This window comes from Adiantum capillus-veneris, chromosome 27 (genome assembly GCF_014529385.1).
Source record: "Adiantum capillus-veneris isolate H3 chromosome 27, ASM1452938v2, whole genome shotgun sequence".
NCBI lineage: Eukaryota > Viridiplantae > Streptophyta > Polypodiopsida > Polypodiales > Pteridaceae > Adiantum > Adiantum capillus-veneris.
In genome coordinates, this window is record NC_140957.1 from 122,388,168 (window position 1) to 122,414,684 (window position 26,517).

At 46.8% G+C, this 26,517-nt stretch overlaps 1 protein-coding gene across 1 annotated transcript in view; it reads right to left on the reverse strand.

Moving 5' to 3' along the window:
* LOC147422679 (putative histone H2A variant 3) overlaps window positions 1–19,059 on the reverse strand; it is a 32,249-nt gene extending 13,190 nt beyond the window's left edge. The window contains exon 1 of the mRNA XM_086502668.1: window positions 18,723–19,059. Coding sequence (XP_086358794.1) covers window positions 18,723–18,839 — 117 coding nt within the window. The 5' untranslated portion in view covers window positions 18,840–19,059. The remainder of the gene's footprint in view (window positions 1–18,722) is intronic.
* Window positions 19,060–26,517: the final 7,458 nt, after the last annotated feature.

Below are 26,517 nucleotides of genomic sequence, written 5' to 3' on the forward strand. Positions count from 1 at the left end.
TTCTGGCAGAAGAGGCAACAGGAGCTTCCGCTCAACAGGCAACTTCTCAACAGTACCCCCCAGCACCCCCAGCGTTTTGGATCCCCATCCTCGCCGGGCAAGTTCCCATCCTCAGCGTTTTCTCAGCATCAGCCATCGCCATCAAGTCCAACCCTTTCTAGCGTTTGTTCCCCCTTCAGGCAGCCCCCAAAGCCCAGTGTTTTTGGGATTGCAAAGCATCAGCAGAATCAGCGTTTTGACATCAGCAATTTCAGCCAAGCTAGCGTTTTTTGCTAGAGTTTTTGCATTGCTGCGGTGTTTTGACTTTCAGCCCCAGCCTGCCGCAGATACACAGCATTTTCAGCCTTTAGCAAGGTAGCAGATACATCCCAGATTGGTTGCAGAAGTTCCCCCATTTTTAACCCAAGAAAACGCAGCCAAAACAGTCATTTTCAGCCACCGAAACAGTCCCGAAATTCAGCGATTAGAAGATCTCAAATTTCAGCCATCAAGTCGTCGTCGTCATCACCGTCGTCGTCATCGGCATAGTCCCATTGCATCAGTCCATTGCATACGCATTGTACACCTTTGTGCAATCAAAGTAGACCACTCTCGCCGACGAGAGTGGGGCCTTCGGAGGAGGGTTTTACAACCTCTCGGGTGTCGTATCTCCTCTCTCTCCTTCTCTCAGTCTCATTCACTTGCACGCACAATCCATTCACTTTGTTCATGATCATAGCACTCTCCATAAGACGGAAAGCTCTCTCTTTCCCTAAGAACTAAAAGGAACCTTGAGTAACAAAGATCACTAATCTTGAGAAAATACAACATTCATTCCGTTGCACCTAACAAGTATGTACGGTGTTATTGTAAGCATACTCTACTAAGGGTAAGTACTTCTCCCATTGGGACTTTTGATCTACTTCTATGACATAAGTTTTTGGTAGATCAAGATTGTTAGGTTAGATATTTCACTTTGGCCATCCGTTTGGGGATGATAGGCCGAAGAGAAGTTTAGCGTTGTACCTAAATTCTCAAAGAGACCCTTCCAGAAGTTACTAGTCATTCTAAGATCTCTATCCGACACTATAGACATTGGCAAGCCATGGTATTGAAGATTTGTGATATAAAGAGGGTTGCCATTTGATGGGCTTTCATAGTCTTTTTGACATGTATGAAATGTGCTTGTTTGTTGAACCTATCTCCTATCGTCCATATTCCTGTATTCATGGATAGACTTAGGCAATCCAAAGATAATCCATGGATAAGCTCTCCCATGGTGAATTAGGGATTGGCAAAGGTTGAAGCAATCCAGGTTGCTTCCCTCTATCAAACTTCGTCTTTTGGCATACCACACATTTTGAAACATACTCTTGCATGTTTGCTTTCATGACAGGCCAATAGAAATATGTTTCTATCCCTTTTAGGATAGACTGAATCCCTCTATGCCCCGCTTAAGGAGGAGCATGAGATTCATACATTACTTTCTGACGTAGTGAGTTAGTAGCGCATAGTCTATTGCCATAGAGAAGATAATCATCTTGTAGGGTAAATGGTTCTTCTTTCTTCCCTAGTGCAAGGGCTGAAATCACATCTCTAAAATCGGGATCGATAGCGTACTCATCTATCATAGAAGATAGATCATTGTGAGTTGCTATGGATACCGCATTCACTCTAAGTCGTCTTGAGAGTGCATCGGCTACTTGATTATGCTTGCCAGCAATGTGAGCAATATGAAAATGAAATTGCGAAAGGAAATTTGCCCGCCTCATTTGTTTGTCGGAGAGCTTGGTCTGCGTCATGAAGTACTTAAGGCTTTGGTGATCCGTTCATAGAATGAAAGGAGTTCCCAATAAATAGTGCTTCCACGAATCTAGAGCATGTAGAACTGCTAAGAGTTCCTTCTCATATATGCCTAGAGCTTGCTCAACAGGGTCGAGCCTTCGACTTTCATAGGCTATGGTGTACCCTTCTTGGAGTAAAACAGCTCCAAGGCAATCACCACAAGCATCGCATTGGACCTCAAATGGCTTTGAGAGATCCGGTAGTGTAAGCACAGGTTGAGAGATAAGCTTCTCTTTAAGCTTTCGAAAGCATTGTTCTCCTTAGTGGACCATATATACCTAACATTTTTCTTTGTTAGGTCATGTAATGGTCCCGCGCTTTCTGAGAACTTTTCTATGAAGCGTCTATAGTATGCACACATACCTATAAAGCGTCTTAGCTCATGCAGATTCCTTAGATTAGACCATCATTTTATTACCTCTAGCTTTGATGGATCCATTTGGATGCCATATTGAGAGATAATGTGAGCTAAATACCGAATCTCTTGTAAGAAAAATTCATTTTTCTTTCGATTAATATAAAGTTTATTCTCTCGTAAAACTTGAAATATTACCTCGAGGTGTTGCTTGTGTTCGTCTAATGAATTAGAGTAGATGATTATATCATCAAAGAACACTCCAATAAAGGTTCGGTGAGGCCTGAATAGCTTCTCCATCAAGCGGTTAAATGTGGCTGGTGCATTGGTTAAGAAAGGCATGACAATGTACTCGTAAAGACCAAACGTAGTGCGAAATGCGGTCTTTACAATGTCTTGATCAATTATCCTTATTTGATGGTAGCCACTTTTTAGGTCAATCCTACTGAAGTAGGTCGACCCTTGTAGCTTATCAAATAGATCTTCTACCCGTGGAACGGGAAACCTACTCTTGATAGTGATCCTATTTAGTGCTCTATAGTTGACACACATACGATATGTGCCGTCTTTCTTTTGCACTAATAACGCTGGTGAACAAAATGGAGATAAGCTAGGCCTAACCATGCCTTTCTCAACTAACTCATGCACTTGCCGCATAATCTCCTCTTGTTGAGCTTGAAAAACTCTATAAGGAGGTTTATTAGGCGGTGAACTCCCTAGAAGAAGCTCAATTGCATGGTCGTCATTGCCTCGTTTGGGAGGTAGTTCACAAGGGATGTCGTCAATAAAAACATCTTGGAACCCCTTGAGGAAATTGAGTAACTCTGATTCCTTTTGATTGTTTCTATTTTCTTTTGCTAAAGCATTAGGTTCATTTTAAGAATCTTTAACAAAAATCATGTACACGGAAATAAAGCTCTTTATTGACTTATTGAAAGCTTGCTTATGTACAAGAGGTATGGTACTACCCAACTCCTTAGCATCTATGTACATATCTTTTTCCTTGAACCTAAAGTAAATTTGTCCGGGAATTTAACATTGGCAGCCATGCGATCAAACCATGGTGCCCCTAGGATTACATCCTCGTGCTTGAGAGGAGAGATAAAGAAATCCTCCTTGTCCACGTAGCTTTGGACATGGAACCTCAATTTCCCAATTAAGGAAGTGACTGAGGCTTCATGCCCCTTGAAAGCACCATATCGGTAGGTAGGACATCTCCCATCTCATAGGCTTGGATGCCTAGCTTGGTGGCCAACTTTGTGGATATGAAATTGGAAGTAGAACCAAGGTCCAAGAGAATAAAAGCATCATGTTCTCTTACCTTTGGTCACGTGACACATCCAACCCTATGTGTCAGTGGACAAGCTACAGCACGACAAGGGTTCAATCAGTCCATTCAGTCTAGATTAGAAGTGATCTGGCACTTTTGTGAGTCTATTCGTAGACCGTGCATGCCCAGTCACTTAGTGTACATGCATATCCTTTGGTTGCACACAGCATGATCATAAGCATTCCCATCAGAATCCTTCACGGAAATTTTTATGTGCATTTAGCCTATTTTACCTATTTTTGACATTTTTCACTTATTATTTTTAAGTGACTTTTGTTGGAAAGTAGGTAGGGCAAATTGAGTAAGTTTGTATATAAGCAAACCTAGACTAGCACTAAATGGCAGAAGAGGCAGCAGGAGCTCCACCGCTCAACAAGCAACTTCTCAAGTAAGAACCCCTTGGTGGTTCCTCCTCCAAGCAAGAAGAACCCATCAACCTAGCGTTTTCTCCAACAAGCAAGCCTAGCGTTTTTGGACATCATCGCCCAGCAGATTCTCAGTACTTGGCGTTTGTCAGCAGATCTTCACCGCAAGAAACCCCTCAGCCCTAGCGTTAGTAAAATCCCCAGATTGCCCACTTCTAGCCTAGCGTTTTCAGCAGATAAAACCTCAGCCATGCAGCGTTTTTCAGCAATGAAGCAACAGCAGATGCAGCCCTAAAAGACCAGCAGATTCAGCCCAAAGAATATCGGTTTTCAGCCCTACAGTAGATGCAGATTTTCAGCCCTAAAGACCAGCAAAATCAGCGTTTTCCATAGCGTTTTCGGCAACAGCAGATTTCAGCCCATAGCGTTTTTGGACAACAGATAAAGACCTTCAGTTTTCAGCCCTAGTGTCGGCCTCGTCATCTCCATCGTCATCGTCGACATAGCCTAGACTTGCATCAGTCGCATGCATTCCCATTGTACTAGTTTGTGCAATCATAAGTAGACCACTCTCGCCAACGAGAGTGGGGCCTTCGGAAGAGGGTTTTACAACGTCTCTGGCGTCGTATTCTCTTCTCTCTCTATCTCTCAGTCTCATACACTTGCACACACAGTAGCCATTCACTTTGTTTGTGATCATTGCACTTTCTCATTAAGAACCAAAGGCTCTACCTTCCATAAGAACAAAAGAAACCTTCAGCACAGTTCGGAGCACTCATCTTGAGCAAAGTTCAAACATTCATTCCGCTGCACCTAACACCTTTCCCCAAGCATGGCATAGAGGAGATCCTTTCTGATGAGCATCCTCTTCTTGAATTTCGACCAAGGTAGCTCTAGGAGGCTCATTACGTGTATTCTTGTGGAGGCAAGCACGATAGGCATGCCCTTGCTCCCCGCACTTGAAACAACGGTTATCTTTTCGATAACGCTCTAGCTCTTCAGGAGAGAGTTTATTTTTGCCTTTATAAATTCCCTTCTCCTTAGCTTTGTTATTGTTGCCGTTGCCTTTGGGAGACTTTTGGACTTTGTCCTTCCCTTAGGCTCGTTACGGTCCTTGTTTTCCATGGGCTTAAGATTTCTCTTAGCCCCTTGTTGGAAGTTGATTCGTGAAGCCACCATGGTATGGTGTATGACCGCAAATATGGCGCTTGGCCTTTGAGAGTTAACATACTCCATCATATCCTCAGTTAAACCCGCACAAAATTGTCATTTTTGCTCTCCAAAATACATCTTTTTGAAGATAGTGGCTTTAAGATGTAAATCCCAAAACTTGTCTACATATTTGTGAATAGATTCGTAGAGAGAGAGCTTCAAGCTTCGCCATTCGGTGAGTACTTTGTCTTTGGCATCGGTAGCCAAAAACTACTTCATGATGGAAGCTCTTAAAGCTTTCCATGTTCGTGGAGCTCACCGTTTGCCCGTAGGCTAGACCACCATTGCCTTGCGGACTTTTGAAAATGTGTGGCTACATGATGTAACTTAGAGGACTCCGTGAAGCCCTCATCTCCAAACGCTGCATTGAATTGTTGGAAAAAGGCCAAGATTTTGTTTGTAGCACCAAAAGTGCCATCATAGGTAAGGAAAGAGATGTTCTTTCCTCCCTCTTTGAACTTTTTGAGCTTGGACGACCTCTTCCAGGCGGCATAGGATTTCCTATGGCCTCTTCTTTTAGGTGGTTCAAGAGCTGCACCAACACTTTCTTCAAAAGAGGAAGAGTATGAAGAGGATGGAGAAGAGGGTGACCTCTTTCTCGCCTTTTTCTTCCCTTGTTCCTCCTTGTCTACACCATCACTTTCTTCAGAAGAGGAAGAGGATGAAGAAGATGGAGAAGAGGGTGACCTCTTTCTCGTCTTTTTCTTCTCTTGTTTTCTCTCGTCTCTCTTTGAATTATGGTGTGTAAAGATTTTTGAGCAGATAACCACTTCAAAACAATTCACAAATCGATGCTCGCTGCTGCTCCTGCGCGTTCCCCTCCCCCCCCCACCTGCTCGTGCTCCCCCACGCCATACCCCCCCCTTCGCCCTCGCCCTATTGCGCGCTGCCCCTGCCTGCGCGCTGTCTGTCCACGCGCGCTGCTGAGCTTACACCCAGCCTACGCGCAGCCCAGCCAGAGTGCAGCCCCGCCCGCTGCCCCCCCTGATGTTCGTTGTTCGCTGCCTCGCCGCTCCAGCCCCTTATCCCCACGCCCCCCCCCCTCCTCCGAAGGCCTCGTGTGAATTGCCTGGCAGTGGATTCTCAGTTGGTTTCTCCTTGCCGAGCTCTCAAGCGTTGGCCTTCTCATCCGCCCTTCTCCTTCAGAGCAGCAGACACTAATGGAGGCTCATGCTCCACCTCAGAGGGACTCCTCCGAAGCCCCCTCGCCCGACACCGTTGAGCCCACCATTCGACTTCCTCTCTCACCGACAGAGCAAGCGAGCCTAGCCGATGAGGTAGAGCGTCTACAGGCGACCTCGGTCATTTGCAAGATTCTCAGCACCCGACCCAGCAAAGGAGAGCTGCGTGACCTTCTCGAGGCCCGCCTTCTCGTAGAGGTGGGCAAGATTTTGGATGTCCAGATCCTCGGACGGGGGTACTACCAGATCGAGTTCGAGACTTCCGAGATGGCCTCCAAGGTCATAGCTATGAGTCCATTGGCTATCCGAGCATCACGCGTCCACTTTCGACAGTGGCGACACGGTTTTGACCCGACATCGGATGTGCTCGTAGAGGAGGCAGACATCCCCATCTCAGTCTGCTTTCCGGGTTTACGGAGGGAGTACCTTCCACTGCTCTCCAGGATTGGCTCCGCCATCGGGACTGTTTTGGAGACACCTCGTACGACAGCATCAGCAGCTGCCAAGGCCGCCGGCATCCCTTCAGTTCGAGTTTTGGTCAAAGATACCCACACGCTCCCGAAGGTCATCCTTTTGCCTCGGGTGAGTGGGGGTTGTTTTAGGCAGAGTGTGGAGTACTCGGGTCTCCCAAACCAGTGCTTCATTTGCAGACAGATGGGCCACCTAGCGAAGGCCTGTCCACGGAGGAGACCACGACCTGCACCTCAGCCTCAGCCCCAGCCTGCCAAGGCTCGGCCGCAGCCTCAGCCAGCGACAGCGCACAGATTCTGAGCCACCCTCCGAGCCTGGGGCTCCAGCGGACGCCAGGGGCCACAGCGACAGCCTGGCACTCAGAGTGGCCCTCAGGTGCCTACTCAACAGCAGTGGATTCCCACGGGGAACCGCTTTGGTCCTCTTGAGCAGGAGGAGCCTCCTACGCCAGCCTTCTCTTCCGTTTCACCCTCGCCAGCCCCTCCACCTTCAGATTTCCCCTCTTCCTCCTCATCCCCTCCCCCGCCCTTTGCTCCCACCCACTCCCCACCTCGCCCCCCTGTCTCTGTCGTCCCGCCCCGCTTCTCTTCTCCTCCGCCCCCCCCAGCTCCTTCTCCCCCTCCTCCTGCTTCGGTACCACAGTCGACTCAGGAGACTGGTCCCTCGCCGGCGGCTAGGAGATCTCTTGGCAGCGCTTTTGCCACGAGTCGCCTAGCGAGAGAGGGTCAGCCCTTCTTGCGGCCCCCTTTGCAGATTCAGACATCTTCCCTTGCAGCTATCCCTCGTGGTCTGACGAGCATTGACCTCCGACGCCGCTGGGACTTCTTCGATTACGGATTCACTCGCTTTCTCGGCGATTCCACAGCAGACCACGAGGCAGCCTGCTTCAGGGTCCACGCTCTGTTCCTCGCCGCTAGGGGGACAGAGGCCTTGGACTCAGCAGTTGGTTTCTCCTTTCCTCTCTGCGGTAGGACCGAGACAGAGTGGTCCCTCGACTCAGTGGTGGGATGGTTGCATACACAGGTTCTCAAGTTCTCTCACCACATGGGAGAACTTGGAGTTACAGATTTGCTGCAGACTTTGTGGCCACTGGCCAAGTTTGCGGTGACACCCCCAGACTCAGCAGGATGTAGGCACATTGTGGTGTACTTTTTTGCTGATACACAGTGTTTGCCTTGCTATGTATACATACATGAGGACTCCTGGACAGAGGAGGTTGCTTTACGCTCGGCTCGTTCTGCTTGGGCTTGGGCCAAGCACTCACTACAGGCTCGCCTATCTAGAGGACGCTCGGATGCGGATTACTCCCCATCCAAGCCTACCTCGAAGATAGCCCGTCTTGCTGCTGCTGCAGCATCTATTCTCTCTCGCTCCCCATGAGGATCGTCTCATGGAACGTGCAGGGATTAGGTGGGCCCCAGTTTCAGCGACAGCGGGGCCGATTGCGGCAGGAGCTTCAGCGTTGCCTTGTGGGAGGAGAGATTGATCTCCTTATGCTCCAGGAGCACCATTTGTCTAAGAGCCGCATCCGGCGCTGTGGTCAGATTTTGTGTGGACGTTATGATTCCTTTTGGTCAGCTGCTTTTGGACCTGGAGGCATCTAGGGTGGGGTATGTATGACTATTGCGGACTCATTGCAGCAAGCCATTGTGGGCAGAGGGATTATTGTGCCAGGCAGGGCTCAGTGGATTACTTTGCAGGTTCAGGGTGGCCTTGTGGGCTTCCTGAACATCTATGCGCCCAATGTGGCGAGTGCTCGTGCAGAGTTTTGGTCACAGATTGTTGAGTCTTTGCCACAGGTTGACCATTGGTGTGTAGGAGGGGACTTCAACATGTTGGAGGACCCTTCTGACGGGATCAGAGGTAGCCATGCTACTGTGCATGGAGTCGAGTTAGCAGCTTGGGAGAGGTTGTGTATGACCTTGAGGGTCTCGGATACATGGCAGCATTCTGGCTTTGTGAGGCCTCCAGAGAGTCTTGCCTTCTCTAGATCAGACCGCAGAGTGGGAGGAGTGAATCTATCGCGGATAGATCGCTTCTACACTAGTGACCACTTCAGTGACTTGGGGGGATCAGTGGGCATCCTGGCAGGGACATCCTTCTCGGACCATGCACCAGTGATCCTCACAGTGGCAGACAGGCAAAGGAGTGGGAGCACGATGCTTCGCACCCCAGAGCGGGTCTTGTTGGACACAGCACTCAGAGAGAGGATAGAGGCTCTTTGGACAGAGGGCATGTACAGCCAGGCTCTACCGGCAGAGAGAGTGGCCTTAGGCCTAGCTCAGCTTAGCCACTTTTTTCTCCAGGAGTCTTTGGCTCGACGGGCCGCAGCGAGAGAGGAGGAGCAGCGTCTCAGACGAGGCATTGCTTCACTACAGAGGATGCAGGAGCAACATCCAGACAATCCATGGTTGGGGGAGCAGTTACAGCAGGCTCGACAGGAGCTTGTTTGCACAGAGGAGAGGCACCATGAGTTTGCCTTTCACCGACAGGCATCTCAGTGGACTCAGGTAGGTGATAGAGTGACAGGTGCCTTTTTTGAGACAGTAGGACCTCGGCACTCGCATGCCAAGGTCACTCAGCTGAGGAGACCCGATGGGTCAGTTGCTTGTGAGCCTAAGGATATGCGTGCAGTTGCTACTGACTTTTACCGTGAGCTACTGACGGCTGAGCCCCAGTCAGAGAGACAGGATGCATGCAGGGAGCAGGTTTGGGCGCAGATGCCTTGTCTTGTGACTAAGGAGATGCGCCAGAGGCTGGAGATACCTCTTCAGCTTGAGGAGCTGCACACGGCTCTTAGGGCCCTTCCTCGTGGTAGTTGTCCAGGTGAGGATGGGCTGACTCCCAGCTTCTTCTTGGAGTACTGGGACTTGCTTGGCCCAGATCTTTGTAGTGCCTTTCAGTACATTCTGCACACAGGAGTGATGCCGGATAGCATGAGTGAGGTCCTGATTTACCTCATTCCAAAAGAGGGTGGCTCCTTGGATGAGATTCGACAGTGGCGCCCCATCACCATCCTCAACTCAGCCTACAAAATTCTTGCCAAGGCTCTCAGTTTGAGGATTCAGCCACTTTTGGAGAGCCTTATACATGGGACTCAGACAGGTTTTGTCAAGGAACGCAGTATCCTTGACAACATCTTCACTTTCTGGGAGGCTTCTGCCCTGGCACGTCTCCGTGGGGAGGACCTTGTGATTCTTCTTCTCGATTTTGAGAAGGCATACGACAGAGTTGACTGGGACTTTCTAGAGGGCACGCTTCGCGGGATGGGCTTTTCAGATGCTTGGATCAGAGGGGTGTCGGCTTTGTACAGACAGGCTCACAGTCAGGTGCTTTTGGCAGGAGGTAGAGGAGAGCGCTTCATGCTCACACGATCGGTCAGACAGGGTTGTCCTCTTGCCCCCTTTCTCTTTCTGTTCTATGCGGAGGCGATGAGCAAATTTTTGGTGTCACACCAGGTTGGTTTGAGGGGCTTAGCACTCCTGATACGGGGAGATGAGCTTCTGGACGCTGAGTTTGCCGACGACTCAGCCTTGTACTTAGAGGGCCAGGAGGCCAATTTACACAGGTGTGGGCAGGCTCTTGAGACCTTCTGCTGTGCATTGGGCGCGTTGATCAACTGGAGAAAGACAGTGGCTTTCTCGGTTGGCAGTGCTCCTGTGCCAGAGTGGATGCCAGGAGAGGGTTTCAGGTGGATTCTCCCAGGGACTGCAGTTCGATACTTGGGTTGTCAGGTTGGTTTGGATTTGTCCCCCGAGCAGCAGATTGCTCCTCTTCTCCTGTCCATCAGGAGAAAGCTGTTCCACTGGAGCTCAGCACGACTTTCGCTGGCTGGTAGAGTAGTAGTTGCCAACTAGGTGTTGTTGGCAACTATGTGGTACATCACTTCTTGCTGGATCTTCTCGAGTTCTTGTATCACCCAGGTAGAGAGGCTGATCAGGAACTTCCTTTGGTCAGGTCGCGACACTCAGGTTGCCCGAGCCAAGGTGGCTGGGTCGGTCATCACACTTCCTTGTTCTCAGGGAGGGCTTGGGATCATTGATCCAGTACAGCAGAGCAGAGCCCTTCCTGGGAAGTTCGTCGTCAGAGGACTTCTTCCAGGCGAGGAGCCCTGGAAAGAGTTCTTGCTGCAGAGGCTTCGTGCCAAGGTGCCTCAGTCAGGAGGCCCTTGGCAACCTTCGACCAGATGGATCTTTACAGAGTTGCGCCGAGTTGGTTTGAGCAGGAGACTGGGGGTCCGATTCGTTGTGAGTTTGCTTCGCTCTTGGGAGCTCTTTCGGCGTGGCCTAGAGCAGAGACAACCGACATGCACGGAGGAGCGCCTACGACAGCCCCTCGTCTGGAACCCCATGGTTAGCACTCAGAGAGGCCACCTGGTTGGGAGTAGGCCTCATGTGTCATGGGGTCCCATGGCAGCAGGTCCAGCGCGCTCTCTAGGTGACTGGCTAGAGTTCACAGGTTTGTCAGAGTAGGTGCAGGGTGTCCAGCTACAGGGCATGAGAGGGGTTCAGAGCATGTATCAGGACATCTCAGAGTCAGTTCCAGCTGAGTGGCTCACGCCTCTCGAGCCAGTAGCACCCCGATGGATGGGAGCCTTCACACGACCGGAGGTTCTCATCTCAGTCAGGGCTTGTTCAGAGACTGTCCCAGCCCTGTTCTTTGAGCTTCAGGGTGGGGGACGATTACAGCGAGTTACAGTAGAGGCCCCGCAGGTAGCAGAGTGCTGTTTCCAGAGGATCCGAGTTGTGGGCATCTGTGGGAGGACTTGCGTCATAGACCCTGACCCAGCAGCTCTCGAGACAGGACACTGGAGGCTATGGGCTTGGGAGTGTTGTCCACTGGCACGAGTACAGTGGGACCCTGGTGAGTGGCTATGGAGGGACCCCTTCTCTTCTGCAGACCACCCAGGAGTCCCTTTCTTTCAGTACATTGTTCAGCTTGGACGTCATATACTTGCAGCGCAGAGAGAGGCCCGCCCCGCTGCAGCACGTCATTGGCAGGAGGGTGGTCTCACAGTTGAGTTCTTGGCAGCTTTTTGGCAGAGGCTGTGGGAGTCCAGACAGCCGAGGCGCGTCACTTTGTTCCAGTGGTTGGTTGCACACAGAGCCACAGCAGTAGGGAGCTCGCTTGTGCATAGTGGTCTCTCGGCCGCATGTACAGCCTGTGACCAGTTGGTGGAGAGTCAGCGACACTGTCTTTGGGACTGTCCTTCGGCCCAGCAGGTGTGGCTACGAGTTCTTCGGCTGATGCCTACCCTCTCCGCGGCTCGACAGTACACTTGGGGGGCAGCGGCTTGGTCCACCCTCACGGGCCCGGCACTACAGTTTGAGCTATCTTCCACCAGCAGGATGATAGTGATACAGGGGGGGCGACCTGCACTCCAGCCTGCTACAGACCTTACTCCACAGGAGTGGTGCAGTGAGAGAGAGGAGTGCTGGGAGCTCATCAGCGGCCTAGCTCTTTGGTTCATCTGGCGGGCTGGTTGTTTCCGCATCTTTGAGGCTCGCCCTGTGCCACCAGCAGAGACTGTTCGTGACTTTTGGCTAGAGCTGATCCATACTCTCAGAGGACAGCTTGAGGGACTACAGGGCAGCTCGACCGCATGCGGGAGCGCCGCAAGGCTTTCCTTCGACTATGGCGCCCTGGGCCTTTCTACACCATGGTCCAGGGGGTGCTCAGATGGCACTACTGTCCACCTGTGTGGCTCTTCCCTCCTCCCATTTCTTGATCTAGCCCCATTGTATATATGTTGTTTTTTCATTGGGAGAGTCTCCCCATCATGCTTGTTGTAGCCCTCTCTTGTAGAGGTGGATGTAGCCCTATGGGCAATTTTCATTAACTAATAGAAGGATCTTTTTCTTGAAAAAAAAAAAAATTTATGGTGTGTAGAAGTATGCGATGATCTTCTACGTTTAGGGGATGTTGGAGAGCGTTTTGCCCGCCGTCTGCGTGGAGCCATCTCCGCCGAGGTGGCAGGAGACTCACTTCTTTCTCGTTCTTTCAGTAGAGGCTCTACCATTGAAACTTGGGTTCTCCTTTGGGAAGGAGATGCGCCATCGACTAGTAAATTTTTGAGCCCTTAGTACGGATCCTCCTCTTCTTCCCTTATCCAAGAGAGTCCTCTTTTGGAAGTCTCACTAGGAGGCTTCCTAGGTACTCTCTCTTCTTGGTGGGGAGTTTGGAGAATACCATGGATGCGCAATTGTTGTAGCACTTCACCTTGGAGGGATGGATTGCCCAGGGCTTGTTGAAGCCTAGAAACAAGATAGTTTACAAGCATAGGGGCATCAGTAGTTGCTTTTTCATTAGCAAAATCAAAGCTATCAACATTCATTTCAATCTCTTTTCCTTTGTCAGCCATACTAGCAAATTTTAGGTGTAAAATTTTACTTGTACTTTGGCACTTCAAGCCCTAGTTACTACTCCTCTTTACCTTCAAAGATAAGCACTCAAGCATCTATACCTGTGGCTCGAATATTTTTAATTGCAAGGAATAGAAGAGAGGGTTCAACAGAGCCAAGATAGCATCGGTTCCTGTCAAGCTTCTAATAGCTCAATAATGATTAAGCCATAGGCGCGTAGGACTCCATTATTAAGACCATAGCTCTCAACAGTGTCCCCGTTAACTGCATAAAGCAGGCGTGCTTCAAGGATGATAAATCCCTATTCTACTTACTCTTTTGCAATTAATAACACCAACCATTTGTAGCAAGCTTGAGGACCTCTCTTCTTGAGCAAGAAAAGAGAAACCAATAGCTCTGATACCAATGTAGCATTTAATGCACTAGTAACTTGTGTGTAGCGGAAATTAATAACATAGTGAGCATTTCATTAAGAACAAGTTCCTAATGAGCATAGAGAGAGTACTTAACTGAGAAAGCAACATAGCAATTTACACCTAGCTAATTTGGCATTGACAATACTTGAAAAGAGAGAGAAATTGAACAATTGACAACAGTTGAGGACCGGATCTATATGGAGCCGGTCCCCCCTCCATAAAGGCTTTGTATTATAGCTTCTCCCATCAAAGGAGACTTTTGTACAATACAATCTTTGTGTTTCTGAATAAAACTAGTGGGTGTAATGAAGATGGAAGCTTCATACACCAAATTATGCTTGAAAAACACATAGTGTTCCTAGCCTCAATCCCAAGACCTCACACACCTTCAAAAATGGTGAGAGCTAGCAAGGAATAAGGATAGATTGAGAGGAAGAAGAGGTATCTTACGAGAAAGAAGTAATCTCCTCACATAATCACTCTAATAGCATAGCTTATCTTAGTAATTAGCATGGTAGAGGAGATGAGCATGCCATTGAAGCTTGGCTCTTGGTTGGATTTGCATTCCATAGCCAAGAGTTGTTGGTGTAGGCCTCCACTTCTCAATGCTTGGAGAAGGAGATGGAGTTCTTGTCACATATACATCTAACCCTATGTATACATGGACAAGCTACTTCATGACATGGATTCAGTTCAGTTAGCTTAGGAAGTGTTCTGACACTTTTGTGAGTCTGTTCGCACACCGTGCATGTCCAGGCACTTAGATTAGATGCATATCCTCTGGTTGCACACAGCATGACCATCAGATTACCATCATAACCCATCAGGAGCATTTTTTTTTCCCTATTTTAGCCAATTTTCACTTATTATTTTTAAGTGACTTTTATTGGGAAGTAGGTAGGGCAATTTTGATAAGCAAGTAAATAAGAAACCTATCGCTAGCACTTTCTGGCAAAAGAGGCAGCAGGAACACCTTGTTCAACAAGCACCTTCTCAACAAGATTCCCCCCCACAACAAGCATGGTATTTTTCATTAGCAAAAGCCCAGCGTTTTCAGCCATCACCAAGCCTGGCGTTTTCTTCGAGTGCAGAACCAGCCTAGTGTTTTGCATTTGCAGTAGCCTGGCAACAGCAATCACAGATCAGTTCTAGCGTTAGCAGAACAATAGGATCAGCCTAGCGTTTTTGCAGCAAGACACACATCAGCCCTAGCGTTTTTGGAGCAGCATAGCAACCAGTGTTTTGCAGATTCATCACGACAAGATCATCAGAAGCATCAGCGTTTTCAGTTTTTAGCAGACACACCGCAGTAGAAGTCTCAAACCTCGCAGATCTCACCTCTCCGTAGCAGATCCTCGCTACACGATCAGATCAACCACAGTTTGCAGTTTCAGCTCGGAAAACGCAGATTTCAGCATCTACGTTTTCAACGCGTCATCATTGCATCGTCGTCATCGCCGACATAGAGTTTGAATTCAGCAAATAAAGATTTGCAGATTTCAACCCTTAGCGTTTTTAGATTTCACCCCGTCTCATCGTCGTCGACATCATCGGCAAGTCCAAAGCATTGTAGAGATTTGTGCAATCAATAGTAGACCGCTCTCGCCATAGAGAGTGGGGCCTTCGGAGGAGGGTTTGACAACATTCTCGTGTCGTATTCTTCTCTCTCTACCTCTCAGTCGCGCAGCACCTTCATTCACAGTGTTCACCACTTTGTTTGTGTCCATTGCACTCTCTCACTAAAGAAACGGAAGGCTCTCCCTTCCGTAAGTAAAAGGAACCCTTGAGCACAATTCGGAGCACTCATCTTGAGCAAAGTTCAACTTTCACTTCCGCTACACCTTACAGTTCTTCTTGCACACATGAGTTGTGTGTGTGTGTGTGGCAATGAGTTAAGAGTAAAATGCAGCCTTCTCTCTCATGTTGGCCAACCCCTCTTGCTATTTGCTCATGCTAGCATCCCATTGGCCCCTATAAAACTTAGCCAATCACAAATTAGAAGCATAATTGCTAGCCTTGTGACATGTGTCCCCCTTTCCCCTTTTGTGAGAGCTTTAGGTAATTAGATAATTCAATTAAACTCTCATTGGACCTCTTAGTCTTTTGACCAATAGGAATCAGGCAAGCCATTGGGCTACTGAATGCTCATTGGACCCCTTGGTAGACTATCCAATTGGGAGCTTAATTTCTATTGGTTCTTTTATCAAGCATTTTTAGATTGATTAGACAATATTTACTCTAGCTTAATTCTCATTAGTCCACCTCTATGGCCATCCAATAGGATTTGAGGGAAGCTTGGGGACAACTCGCCTAGGAGCCTGACATGTGTCCAGTATTCTCTTTGTGTATAGGGGGAAGCTTTGGAGTGTGTGTTTCTCTCTCATCCCCTACTCTCATGGCTCGCCCCCTCCTTGATAGGGATGTGGGAAGACTTTTTAGTCTTTCCATGTCCATCCAATTTTCCCCTACATTGGCCTTTGGACAATTGGCTAAAAAATTAGGAACCTTAGCCTATGGAAGTCTTAATGAAGCTGAACCTTAGGTCTTTTAAGCCCCATTGAAGCACAATGCTCTTTTGCAAACTGTCCCCCTTTGGATCCCTATTTTCCCTCCTTTGGATCCCTACAGAGACCGGTCTGGCAGTCTTACCAATGTTCTAGCTTTTACTCCAAATGATCAATTTAACATGAGAAAATCATTTGGGAGAATTAGATATTAGATTTTATGACAGTTCGGGTCCAGAGAAAAAATTTGCTTTGATACCACTATAACGATTTTAGGTACTAATCCTTAATTAAGTACTAAACTCATGATTAAGACTTAAGAAACTTGAATTGAACTCAGAAACAAGACTCAAAAGATTCTGTGTTTGATTGATTGAATGTGTGATACAAGGGCTCCTTATATAGGAGACGAAGAGACACAAATGAAAAGACATGTCTCCTGGTGAATAGACATGACTTTAGACGTAAAGACACGTCCTTTCGGTGAAGAGCTGCAACCATTGGGCGAGGAGTCGCAGCCGTAGAGCAAAGGGGTGTGACTAGCCGTCGAAGGAGTGGCTTTTGGCGAAGAGACACGTCTTATGGGCGAAGCAGTGTGACCATCCAAGCGTAGGGGTCCTCCTTGGCATGGCACTTCACGTATCTGCAACTAGGAGTAAATGTAATACTGTTAACATAGTCACAATCATGACAAGCTCTCCATGCTAATAACAAGTTGCTCATATATGTGACCAAGGGTGGTCCGATATGAACTGACATGCCAACTGGATAGACCCGAGGTACACACAACTCAACCGAGTCACAAGTCGCACAACCAACATCTACAAAACGTACTACTGATCGCTCCAAGAGAATGCATCAAAACGGAGGGTAAACGCATAAACTACTTCCCAACTCTGAAGTGCTCCACCCTCGAGAAAAGGCACTCTGATTCTATACCACATGCCAGAATCTCCAAGCTGCCACGGAAAGTCCAAAGAATGGGACAATCGAGGCAACTAAGGAATGAATTGTTTGATAACAAAGAACCAAAAGAATTGCATCAACCATCATATACAATGATGAACTACAAGTTGTATCTGAAGTAACTTCATCGGAAGGAGAGTGAAACTACTATTGATCTCAGTGTAACAGGGAACGGGCGGAACACAGCCCAAACGTTCCGAAATGGCGTTCCGGATGAGTCCCGTTACGGAGTCGAGAACGAAACACCATTCCGGAACAGGGTGTAACCGGAACGATGTTCCGGAACGGGGGAGAACAGGGCGGAACGTGAAGCGGAATGGCAACACGCGGGGCAAAACAGGCAAAAGTAGGCATTTGGGGACAGATTTGGGACTGTTTGGGGCACATAATTGGGGCAGTTTGAGAGTAGATTTCGAGGCAGATTTGGGAGCTGTTTTGGGGTTGTTTAGGAGTTGATTTGGGACTAAGCTGAATGGAGGTAATTCAAGCCTTACTTTAGTCTACCGTTCCGGCCCCGTTCCCGTTCCGAACCCTCCTGTTCCATCTGTCTAAAATACTACCCGAGAGAATATCACCCCACTCTCAGAGTGAATCAGAAATTGAAATCCAACAAAAAGGAATACATATCAATATTGAGACTGTAGCTAACAGGGCAAGATCAAGCGACCCTACATCCAAGCTCTGCAAGAGAGGAACAAAGTGTTGTAGAAAGCAACCAAATAGTCTGTCAATCTTGTTCGTTGTACATGGAACCATAAGGAAGTAGTCACAGAAACTGACTCCCAAGTTGGCTACAGATCCCCCCTCTGAAGGGAGAAAACCCGCACCATGGATAACTGTCACAACTCTCCAACAGTCTCTACTTGTGGAAGTGGATCACCCGAGACAGGTGAATCCGAAGGAAAAATATACATGTGGAACCTGGAACCAAATCTAGGAGAACCAAGAAGACTCTCTCCCCACTATGATGCTCGAGTTAACTATAATTGGTTCCTAGTCCAAGAAGGACCACTATCCACCCGTACTAAATAACATGTCAATCTAAGGATAAGGGAAGTAGGTGTTTTCTGAATAGTATAGTCTCCAGGGATCAATTTGGAGGATGAGCCATAGGATCTGACTCAAGGGTCAAAGCATATCCACAAAAATGCAAGGTAGGTACAGACAGCAAACAAAAGGGCAAGACTAAGCCGAGAGAGCAACTACGTAAGATAAGTTCCCCTTGAGTTTACACCTGTAAAGTCGTCCTGTAGCAATAATGAAGCTTTGTAACACGGTTCTCTTTCCAACTCTGCCAATTTTGGCAGAGTTGAGAAGCCTAGGCAGTGTTTGCTGACGCAACATGGCGGGGAAATTCTAGTGTGGAAGCTTTCTAGAGAACTTGATTGGTGCTTGTGCAGTCCATGACATGAGTTCAGTCCATATATCATGAGTGAGAAAATGCAAGTTCTGCGTGATGCAGAGATTGACACGAAGCAATCTTACGTATGCAGAGCTTGTATGGATAGTTCTTTTTTAGTTTGCATTTACTGCGCTTCTTCAACGAACGCATGAAAAACAGATCCACCATGCTTAAAAGATGAAAAGAGACACTATACAATTAAATAAATAAAAAACGACCTTCCTGGTTTTAGATGTGAAATGGGCTCGCTGTGCGCGCGAAATTTGAAAATTTGAAACACGTGTATATTAATCGCAACATGGGCGATCGCTGTGTGACAGGGGAAGGAAAGAACCTGCAATCCGGCGCGCGAAGAGCGGGAGATGGGTTTCTTCTTGTCTGCAGATTTTTCGAGAGCAGGGCTTTTGCCCATCAACAGGCCCTTGGCCCCCTTTCCTGCTGTGACAACCATCGCTGCTGCGCCAAACAACAGAGACGTGTACGCTAGCTACCGCAGCTGTATGTAACATGCAAACTGCCGTTCCTGGGCCAGCAGCTCAAACCTGAACAACCGCTCGAAGATCTTGCCGATGACCCAAACGAGGCCTCAGTCGAGCTACGAATGTAGCTTGCACACACGCGCGCACAGAATACGAAGGTAGGCCAACCTTTCACGTTTAGTGCAAGTGCTCCGTACAAGATCAGGAAATAAAGATGAGGACGAGAGAAATCTTTAAGGTTTTAAATTTGGAACTTAAGGTTTTTTTCCTTTTCATTCTTTTTTGGGCAGGCCCAAAGATCACCTTGGAAACAAGCTTTCTCAATCACACAAACCATGAGTTCAGCTTAATATCCCTGGGCAATTCCTTTGATGATCCATGTCGTCGAACAAATGTTGTTCTGGACGGGGCCGGGAAGGCAACCTCTAGCTATGAGAAGTATTAAACTAGAGGAATTGAAACAAGGCCTTCACTAACTTGCCAACGGCAGCACTGTGTGTGTGTATGTGAGAGACTTACACATACTTAGAGAAACAGAGAGAGTCATTTTTTGCATTGGAGCATAGACAGAGAGAGAGAGAGAGAGTTGCAGCAGCATACCTTACGCTCCTTCTTGCTCGCTTGAGTCTCCTTGTGCAGCCAAAGCTTTCTTTACGCAAGCGCTATTTTTATTACAAGCATGGCTCAAAAGGAACATTGAAAAGCAACATTTTAAAATAGCTTCAAAAAGCCTAAAAATTGTGTACAACATTTCATAGGCACCACGCCTATATCACTCCCTGCAAGCAAGCAGTGCCAACAAGTACAAGAGAAGCAAAAAATATAAATCCCAACTTGATTTTATTGTTTGAAACAAAATCGATACAAAAGAAAGTCAGCATGACTACTTGTATCTCCAAGAAAAATCCGAACCAATATATTTGCGACTCAATGTGTGCTCAATCACCTCGATAACACACACTTGAGCAAACCATTGATTTGATATCCCAAATTGTAGCTAGGCAACTAGAAATCCTTTCTTGCTCCACCCCTACCTGATGTTGCTAGATATATGAAAACTTTACTATATAAATTCAAAGTCATGCAACTCCAGAAAGCAAACCCTATGATAAGTAGAGACCAATTCTTCCTTGTATCCAGAAACACATCATCTACTTGCATATATAACAAATAAGCAAGAGGGAGAAGTCGATGATGATGGAGATAGCCTCCTATGTCTGCCAAGAAGAAATTGAAGAAGCAAAAAATGTTGATCTCGAGAATTGAGTCGACCCAATCCTCCTATGTTCACCAAGAAGAAGAAGAAGAAGAAGAAGTCGAGGACAAAGAAGGCCTGAATCCCAATCTCCATAACCCCTATACGGCGAGCCCTTTCCTTCCTCCCTCTTTTGAAAACAACAACCTCCAAAAACCCTTCTTTTCTTCTCTTGTTTTCTTTCTCGATGTATGTAATGTTCCCTTTTTTCCAAAAGCGATGGCTAAAATAGCCTTCTTTTTTTTTATGATTTTTCTAATTTTTGGCGGACCTTGAGTCATTTGCACAAACATTCCTCCTCAAGTGGGTCGACTATCTATACATGAGGCCAAACTTATGGACATGGCACCATGACTAACTACAAGACCACTTGAAAACATTTATAGACAGACCCAACATCCAAAACTGACCACAACAAGGGAGGCCAGCCCTAGACAAAGGAGGATTTGATAACATACATGTTGTTGAGAAAGGGCGGGGCCCAAGCCCCCACCACCAGAAGAAGTCCCCTGGGTGCCCCCATATCGTTGCCCCTACCACGGACATACCATATGCCCAAAGAACATTCAACTACTGCCGATCAAGACTAAATCAAACCACAGAGAGCACCCCAGCAAAAAAGACACAATGCAGACTTATTAGTAGGGAAGAGGACATGATGCCACCGTCACTACAGGACTACTACAAACCCACGTTGATGTCCGCACCCCCACCCCATGAAAAGACCAAAATCCAAAACAACCCACACAATCAGTAGAGCAAAAGAACCTAAAATTCAAGTATCACGTCACATAACCTCCTAGACAGGCTAAATCTGGTGAGCCATGCACCAAATGGGAAACCCCATACGGGCTCAAGAGGGCACCCCATCAACCGGCATTGCAGCTAGTGAGGCTCAACGTTGCCACCCTTGCATCCCACCATGCCAAGCCAGGGCCCTTCAAGACAGATCTTCATTTTCCCATCAAGCAGGGGCAGGTGGAAGATCTCACATGTTGGTCAAAAAATAAGGGGGAGGCCAACGATCTACACAAATCCATGGGTAGGACTATCGGGTCCTCCCTCCAAGGCACACCCAGTCCCTTGAGCAATGCCCTTTCCCCACTTCCCCAGTAGATCGAGCTCATGTGAGGACATCCCCACCCTGTCGTCGCGCCACTTGAAGCTCCCCGCTCATGTGCATCTCGTAGGCTGTAGGTAGCCATTGCTCAAATGCTTTGATCACCCTAATTTCTTAACAAAAAAGTTTGTTAAGTTAGCTTCATAATCGCATGGCCTTGAGGTGCATGAGCACGTAAGCCTTGCAAACCTTTCAAGTAAATCACCTTGTTCCACAAACATTGTAGCCCATTGATCTCACCAAGATACATGCCCACTAAGTAAACAAAAGTTGAACTTAACAAGACTTTAATTTGATCTTACACAAAAGCAACAATCTCTACAAAATTATATCATCCCTTCTATGCAAATTAGCAATTGTCCTCAGTCGCTCATAGAGGCATCAATCTCTCTAGTGAGTTCCGAAAGGTGGAAAGAAGATCAAGAAATGTAGGAAATAAATTTTTAGGCATCTAGCGAGTGTCTTTGAGTGGCCCTTATAAGATATATTTTGTACACCTTACCATTGTGAGTTGTAGTTGTCTCATGGTCAACAATCTTGTCATGGGCTAATTGTCAAAAAGATATACAGGTTCCTCATAAACGGGGTAAGAAGGAAGGGGTCCTTTATGTGGTCTTAAAAGTCTTAGATGAAATGCATTGTGCATTTTCCATTGAGAGAGCATTTTTGGCCTATAAGAGACATTGTTAATACCTTAAGAGATGTGAAAACACCATAATATTAATGAGACTCTATACATTTAATACAACCCTCCTCAATATGCAGCATATCATAATCACCTTCCCCTAAATCTTGTAAATAATAATCACCTTCCCCTAAATCTTGTAAATAAGGATGCTAGAATGCACACAAAAATGGAGAAGATGAAGGAGAATCTCAAAACCACACACCACACGAAGTAGTATTATTGAGTGCACTAATACAAATAAGGCTTGCCCTAGAGTGATGGGTGTATATGCAAGCCAAGGGGGGAAAACTCTTAAAGAGGGCAAAAGTGCACTAAGAGTCCTAAGTGCATTTACACACATTACTACCATCATATGGTAACAAATTCCCCTCGGGAGTTATGTGGTGATCATGAGCTAGCGCTCATATATATGGAAGTGCCATACCCTTTGTGATCAGGCCACAAAGAAGAGAACCCAAATCTGTGCAAAAAAGCTTTGAATTTGTCACAAGGCAGAGCCTTTGTGAAAAGGTCAATAGGGTTGTCTTGCATAGGCACATAAGGCAAGCTGACCTATCATACGAAGAGTCTCTCCTCAACTTAATAATAATGCACCTCAAAATCTATCGTGTACTTAGCCTCACAACTAGAAGTGGCCACTATATGCTAATTCTTGTTCACCCATGTCAACAAGCTACCCAACCTCACCATATCAATTGTAGCAAAGCAAGAACCCACATACATTAATATGTCAAAACAGTGGGACGTAGCTGACTCCACTACTGCATGGAAGTTATGAAAGGTTTCCAATCCCTCAAAAAACTTAGTCACAACTTACTACAATCAAGTCAATCTCTAGAGAGGTCCAGTCACCAAAAGCTAATCTTCCAGCCGCAAGAACACATGCATATTTTGCTAAGCTAAAGTGCTTTAAATGGAACCAAGCTTTCTAGGATGGTAGACAAGACCAAATAGACCCTCTCTATAATTTTGACATCCAATACACTCGATAACTTTGTCTAAGAGAGATATATCCTCTCCTATGCTCGGAATTCCAAACATATGCATAAATCAAACAAAACAAGCAAAAACAACAAAAAGATGGCCACACTCCAAGCACCAAAACTTCACAAGAGACCTACATTCAATTGAAAATCTTTCACCTATGATCGCAATGCTATTGGCAGATTTGCAATAGCACTTCACACGAGGGAGATACAAGCACAAGAAGTAAGAGGGTAGATATAGTAACTCAAAATAACAGAGTGCTGAGTTTCATTATCCAAAAACTTCGGTTCAATTTACAAAAGTTGGCCTTTATACTTTTCCCATGGTCAAATTTTCGTCCTCTAGCTAATATGGCTCATAAAACTGGCAAACTAAGTGTCATGGTTAATGTTAACCACCGGCGTCCACTTCTAGTAGTCATGGACTGGGCTTGTCGGTCCAATAGGAAAAGGGTAAGAGTGATCAAAGATGAGAGGCGCACTCTAACCAGAACATTCAAGGGTTAGTTGGCTAAGCATGGGCGCCCAAGTGTGAATGGGCGAGCTCATATAAAAGTCACCTAAACCTAAAAATCACTCATTCTCTCATTTGTGCAATTGAAGAGTGCTCTTGCTCCATCTACATCTTCTTCTTCATCTCCTTGTGTGTGTGTGTGTGTGTGTGTGTGTGTGTGTGTGTGTGTGTGTGTGTGTGTGTGTGTGTGTGTGTGTGCGTGAGAGAGAGAGAGTGTGTGTGTGATCGAGCATTGCGACGACGGCACGGCAACGACGAGACTGTTGATCGTGGCACGACGGTAGCTCCTTCTTCTTCGCGGTGAGGAATCCTCCATGAAGGCAAGCGTAGGGTGGTGAGTGACACACCCTTGCTCTCTTGAACTTGCTAGATTAGCCAGGTTGTGTGCTTGTAGCCATTTGTGGCTCACACATCGTGTACGGTAAGTCCCTTGCATTGACACGTGCGACAGACGCGCACATTTTTGGCGCCGCTGCCAGGGAAATGCCCTGCATTAAGCTCGAGTAGCACTCTATGCTGCTTTGTGGTGCATTATGAAATGTAGGAAAGGTAGACAAGGAAGGTGTGTGTGTTGAGAAGGAGTTTGTTTTTGTTGCAGTGTACTGTTTTTGTTAATAAGGTATTGCAATGTACTGTGTTTTCTCTGTTGATAAGGTGTTAGAATTAAGGTAGTAGATCTATAATGTTAGTTTTGTAAGGTACATTAAGTAGATGTGTTAGCTAATGAATTGTTGTAGTATTGTGTTAGTGTGTAACAGTAGTTGTGTTAGTTGTAAGTAGGTAGGTTAGGTGTGTGTGTGCTTGCGCGTGCAGCGCGATCACGACGATCTTATCCAAAAAAATGAATTAAAAAAAAATAAAATTTAAAGCTAGGATCGGGATCGGGAATATTCCCCAGGCCCAAGCCCAAACCCAAGCCCAAGCCCACGCTCAGGCTTCAGTCGTCCTTTAGAATTACTTATTTTAGCCTCATACCTAAGTAAAAATCGACACTTTTGAGGACCAACGGAGCTTCGGTAACCGAACATTGTGTTGTAAAACACACCACAACCCCCTGAACGATACGCTCATTTCGAGCTATCACAGACTTTAATCCAAAAATCGATCATTAAAAAACATTAAAAAATATCAAAAATGAGTGAAATCGGGGCGCAAAAGGCCCAAAAAATCAAGCGGTTAATCTTCAAGGGTATTCGTTGACGCTTGTAGGGCGCCAAAGGCACATGCATCTATGTTGTGGTCGTGTGCTAGAGGCCAAGCAACTAGCGAGCATTTTGACTTATGCGAGTTGTGAATACCCACCTACTTTAGGTTCCGGGCCCTCGGCGGGGACCCAAGGTAGTACAAACCAAGACCCAAACATAGCGGCTATTGACTCTTCCTTTGACTACGACATCATGGAGGGTTACCCAATGCCTAATCTTGATAGCTCAAGCCAAGACATGCATGCCATGGGCACACGGTTCGGGCCGAGCGTGCTTAGCCGCTTGAAGAAAATCTTTAGTAGAGCCACTCGCTCCGAACATGGAGCTAACGATGTAAATGAGGGGGGTGGGGAAGTAAATTCTCCATTCATGACCAACGTAGACCCTATGCCCTTAGAGAGTGTGTACGTGAATACTCCATTTACTGCACCCCTTGACTCTTCAGAGTTATTCCTGTCATAAAATCTAATATCTAATATCTAACCAACCCAAATGATTTTCTCATATTAAATTGATCACTTAATGTGGAAGAATCAACAGGAACAAGTGTTAAGATATAGACATGTGCTTATAGATCTATCTCAACACGGAGCCAATGGTAAAGGGGCCCAAATGAGAGATGGTCTACCAAAGAGCAAGGCTAACAAATGCAGCATAAGACCTTAGGGTTAGCTTCATTGAAGACCTCCAATAATGTGTGTAAAAGGCCTTTGACCTTAGGTAAGCTAGGGCTGAGCTTGAGGCGCGGGAACCCGACCAGCTCGAGGTGCTTGTCTTACTTGTCATGCTTGATGACTAAGGTGCTTGAGGTGCTTGATGATTGAGGTGCTTGAGGTGCTTAATTATTGAGATGCTTGAGATGCTAGGATTGCACTTGAGGTGAGAACCCAGCCCAAGCTTATGAGCTTAAAGTGCTTATGAACCAAGCTTGTGGTGGGAACTGGGCCTATACATGAGGGGCTTAAGGTGTCAAAAAGTCAAAGATTCAATCCCTACAAGGAGGGGGCGAGCCCTACATGAGGGGGGATGAGAGAGAACACCCACACACTCACACAAGGCATGCATGGTACAAAGAAAGCAAGAGGGACACTTGTCAAGTTCCTCCTCAAGTTGCCCCCATGGTGTGCCTGAAGCCTATTGGTTGGCCACCCAAGGGGTCCAATAATAATTTATGAGATTTAATTAATTGATTTATTATGAGATTTAATTAATTGATTTATCATTTATCTAGCCCTCTCTCTCAAAGGGGAAAGGGGGACACTTGTCTCAAGGCTACCTTTGCTGCTTGTAATGCCTCCTGCTTGTGATTGGCTAGGCCTGGAGGGGTCCAATGAGCTTCAAGCATGAGCTACAAGGGGGGGTCGACCCAAGCAATCTAGGGGTTTCTTAGGGGGTATACTCACCCACACACACTCACAAACACTCCTGCTTGTAATGCCTCCTGCTTGTGATTGGCTAGGCCTGGAGGGGTCCAATGAGCTTCAAGCATGAGCTACAAGGGGGGGTCGACCCAAGCAAGCTAGGGGTTTCTTAGGGGGTATACTCACCCACACACACTCACAAACACTCCTGCTTGTAATGCCTCCTGCTTGTGATTGGCTAGGCCTGGAGAGGTCCAATGAGCTTCAAGCATGAGCTACAAGGGGGGGTCGACCCAAGCAAGCTAGGGGTTGCTTAGGGGGTATACTCACCCACACACACTCACAAACACTCTCATTGTCTGCTATGCAAAGTGCAAGAGCTCTCTCTCCTTCTCCAAACAAGTAGAGGTTGAGAGCCTACACCAACACTCTTGGATATGGAGTGCAAATCCAACCAAGAGCCATGCTTCAATGCTTAAGCTTGCCATCTCCTTCTTCTTCATTACTATGCTATTATGTAT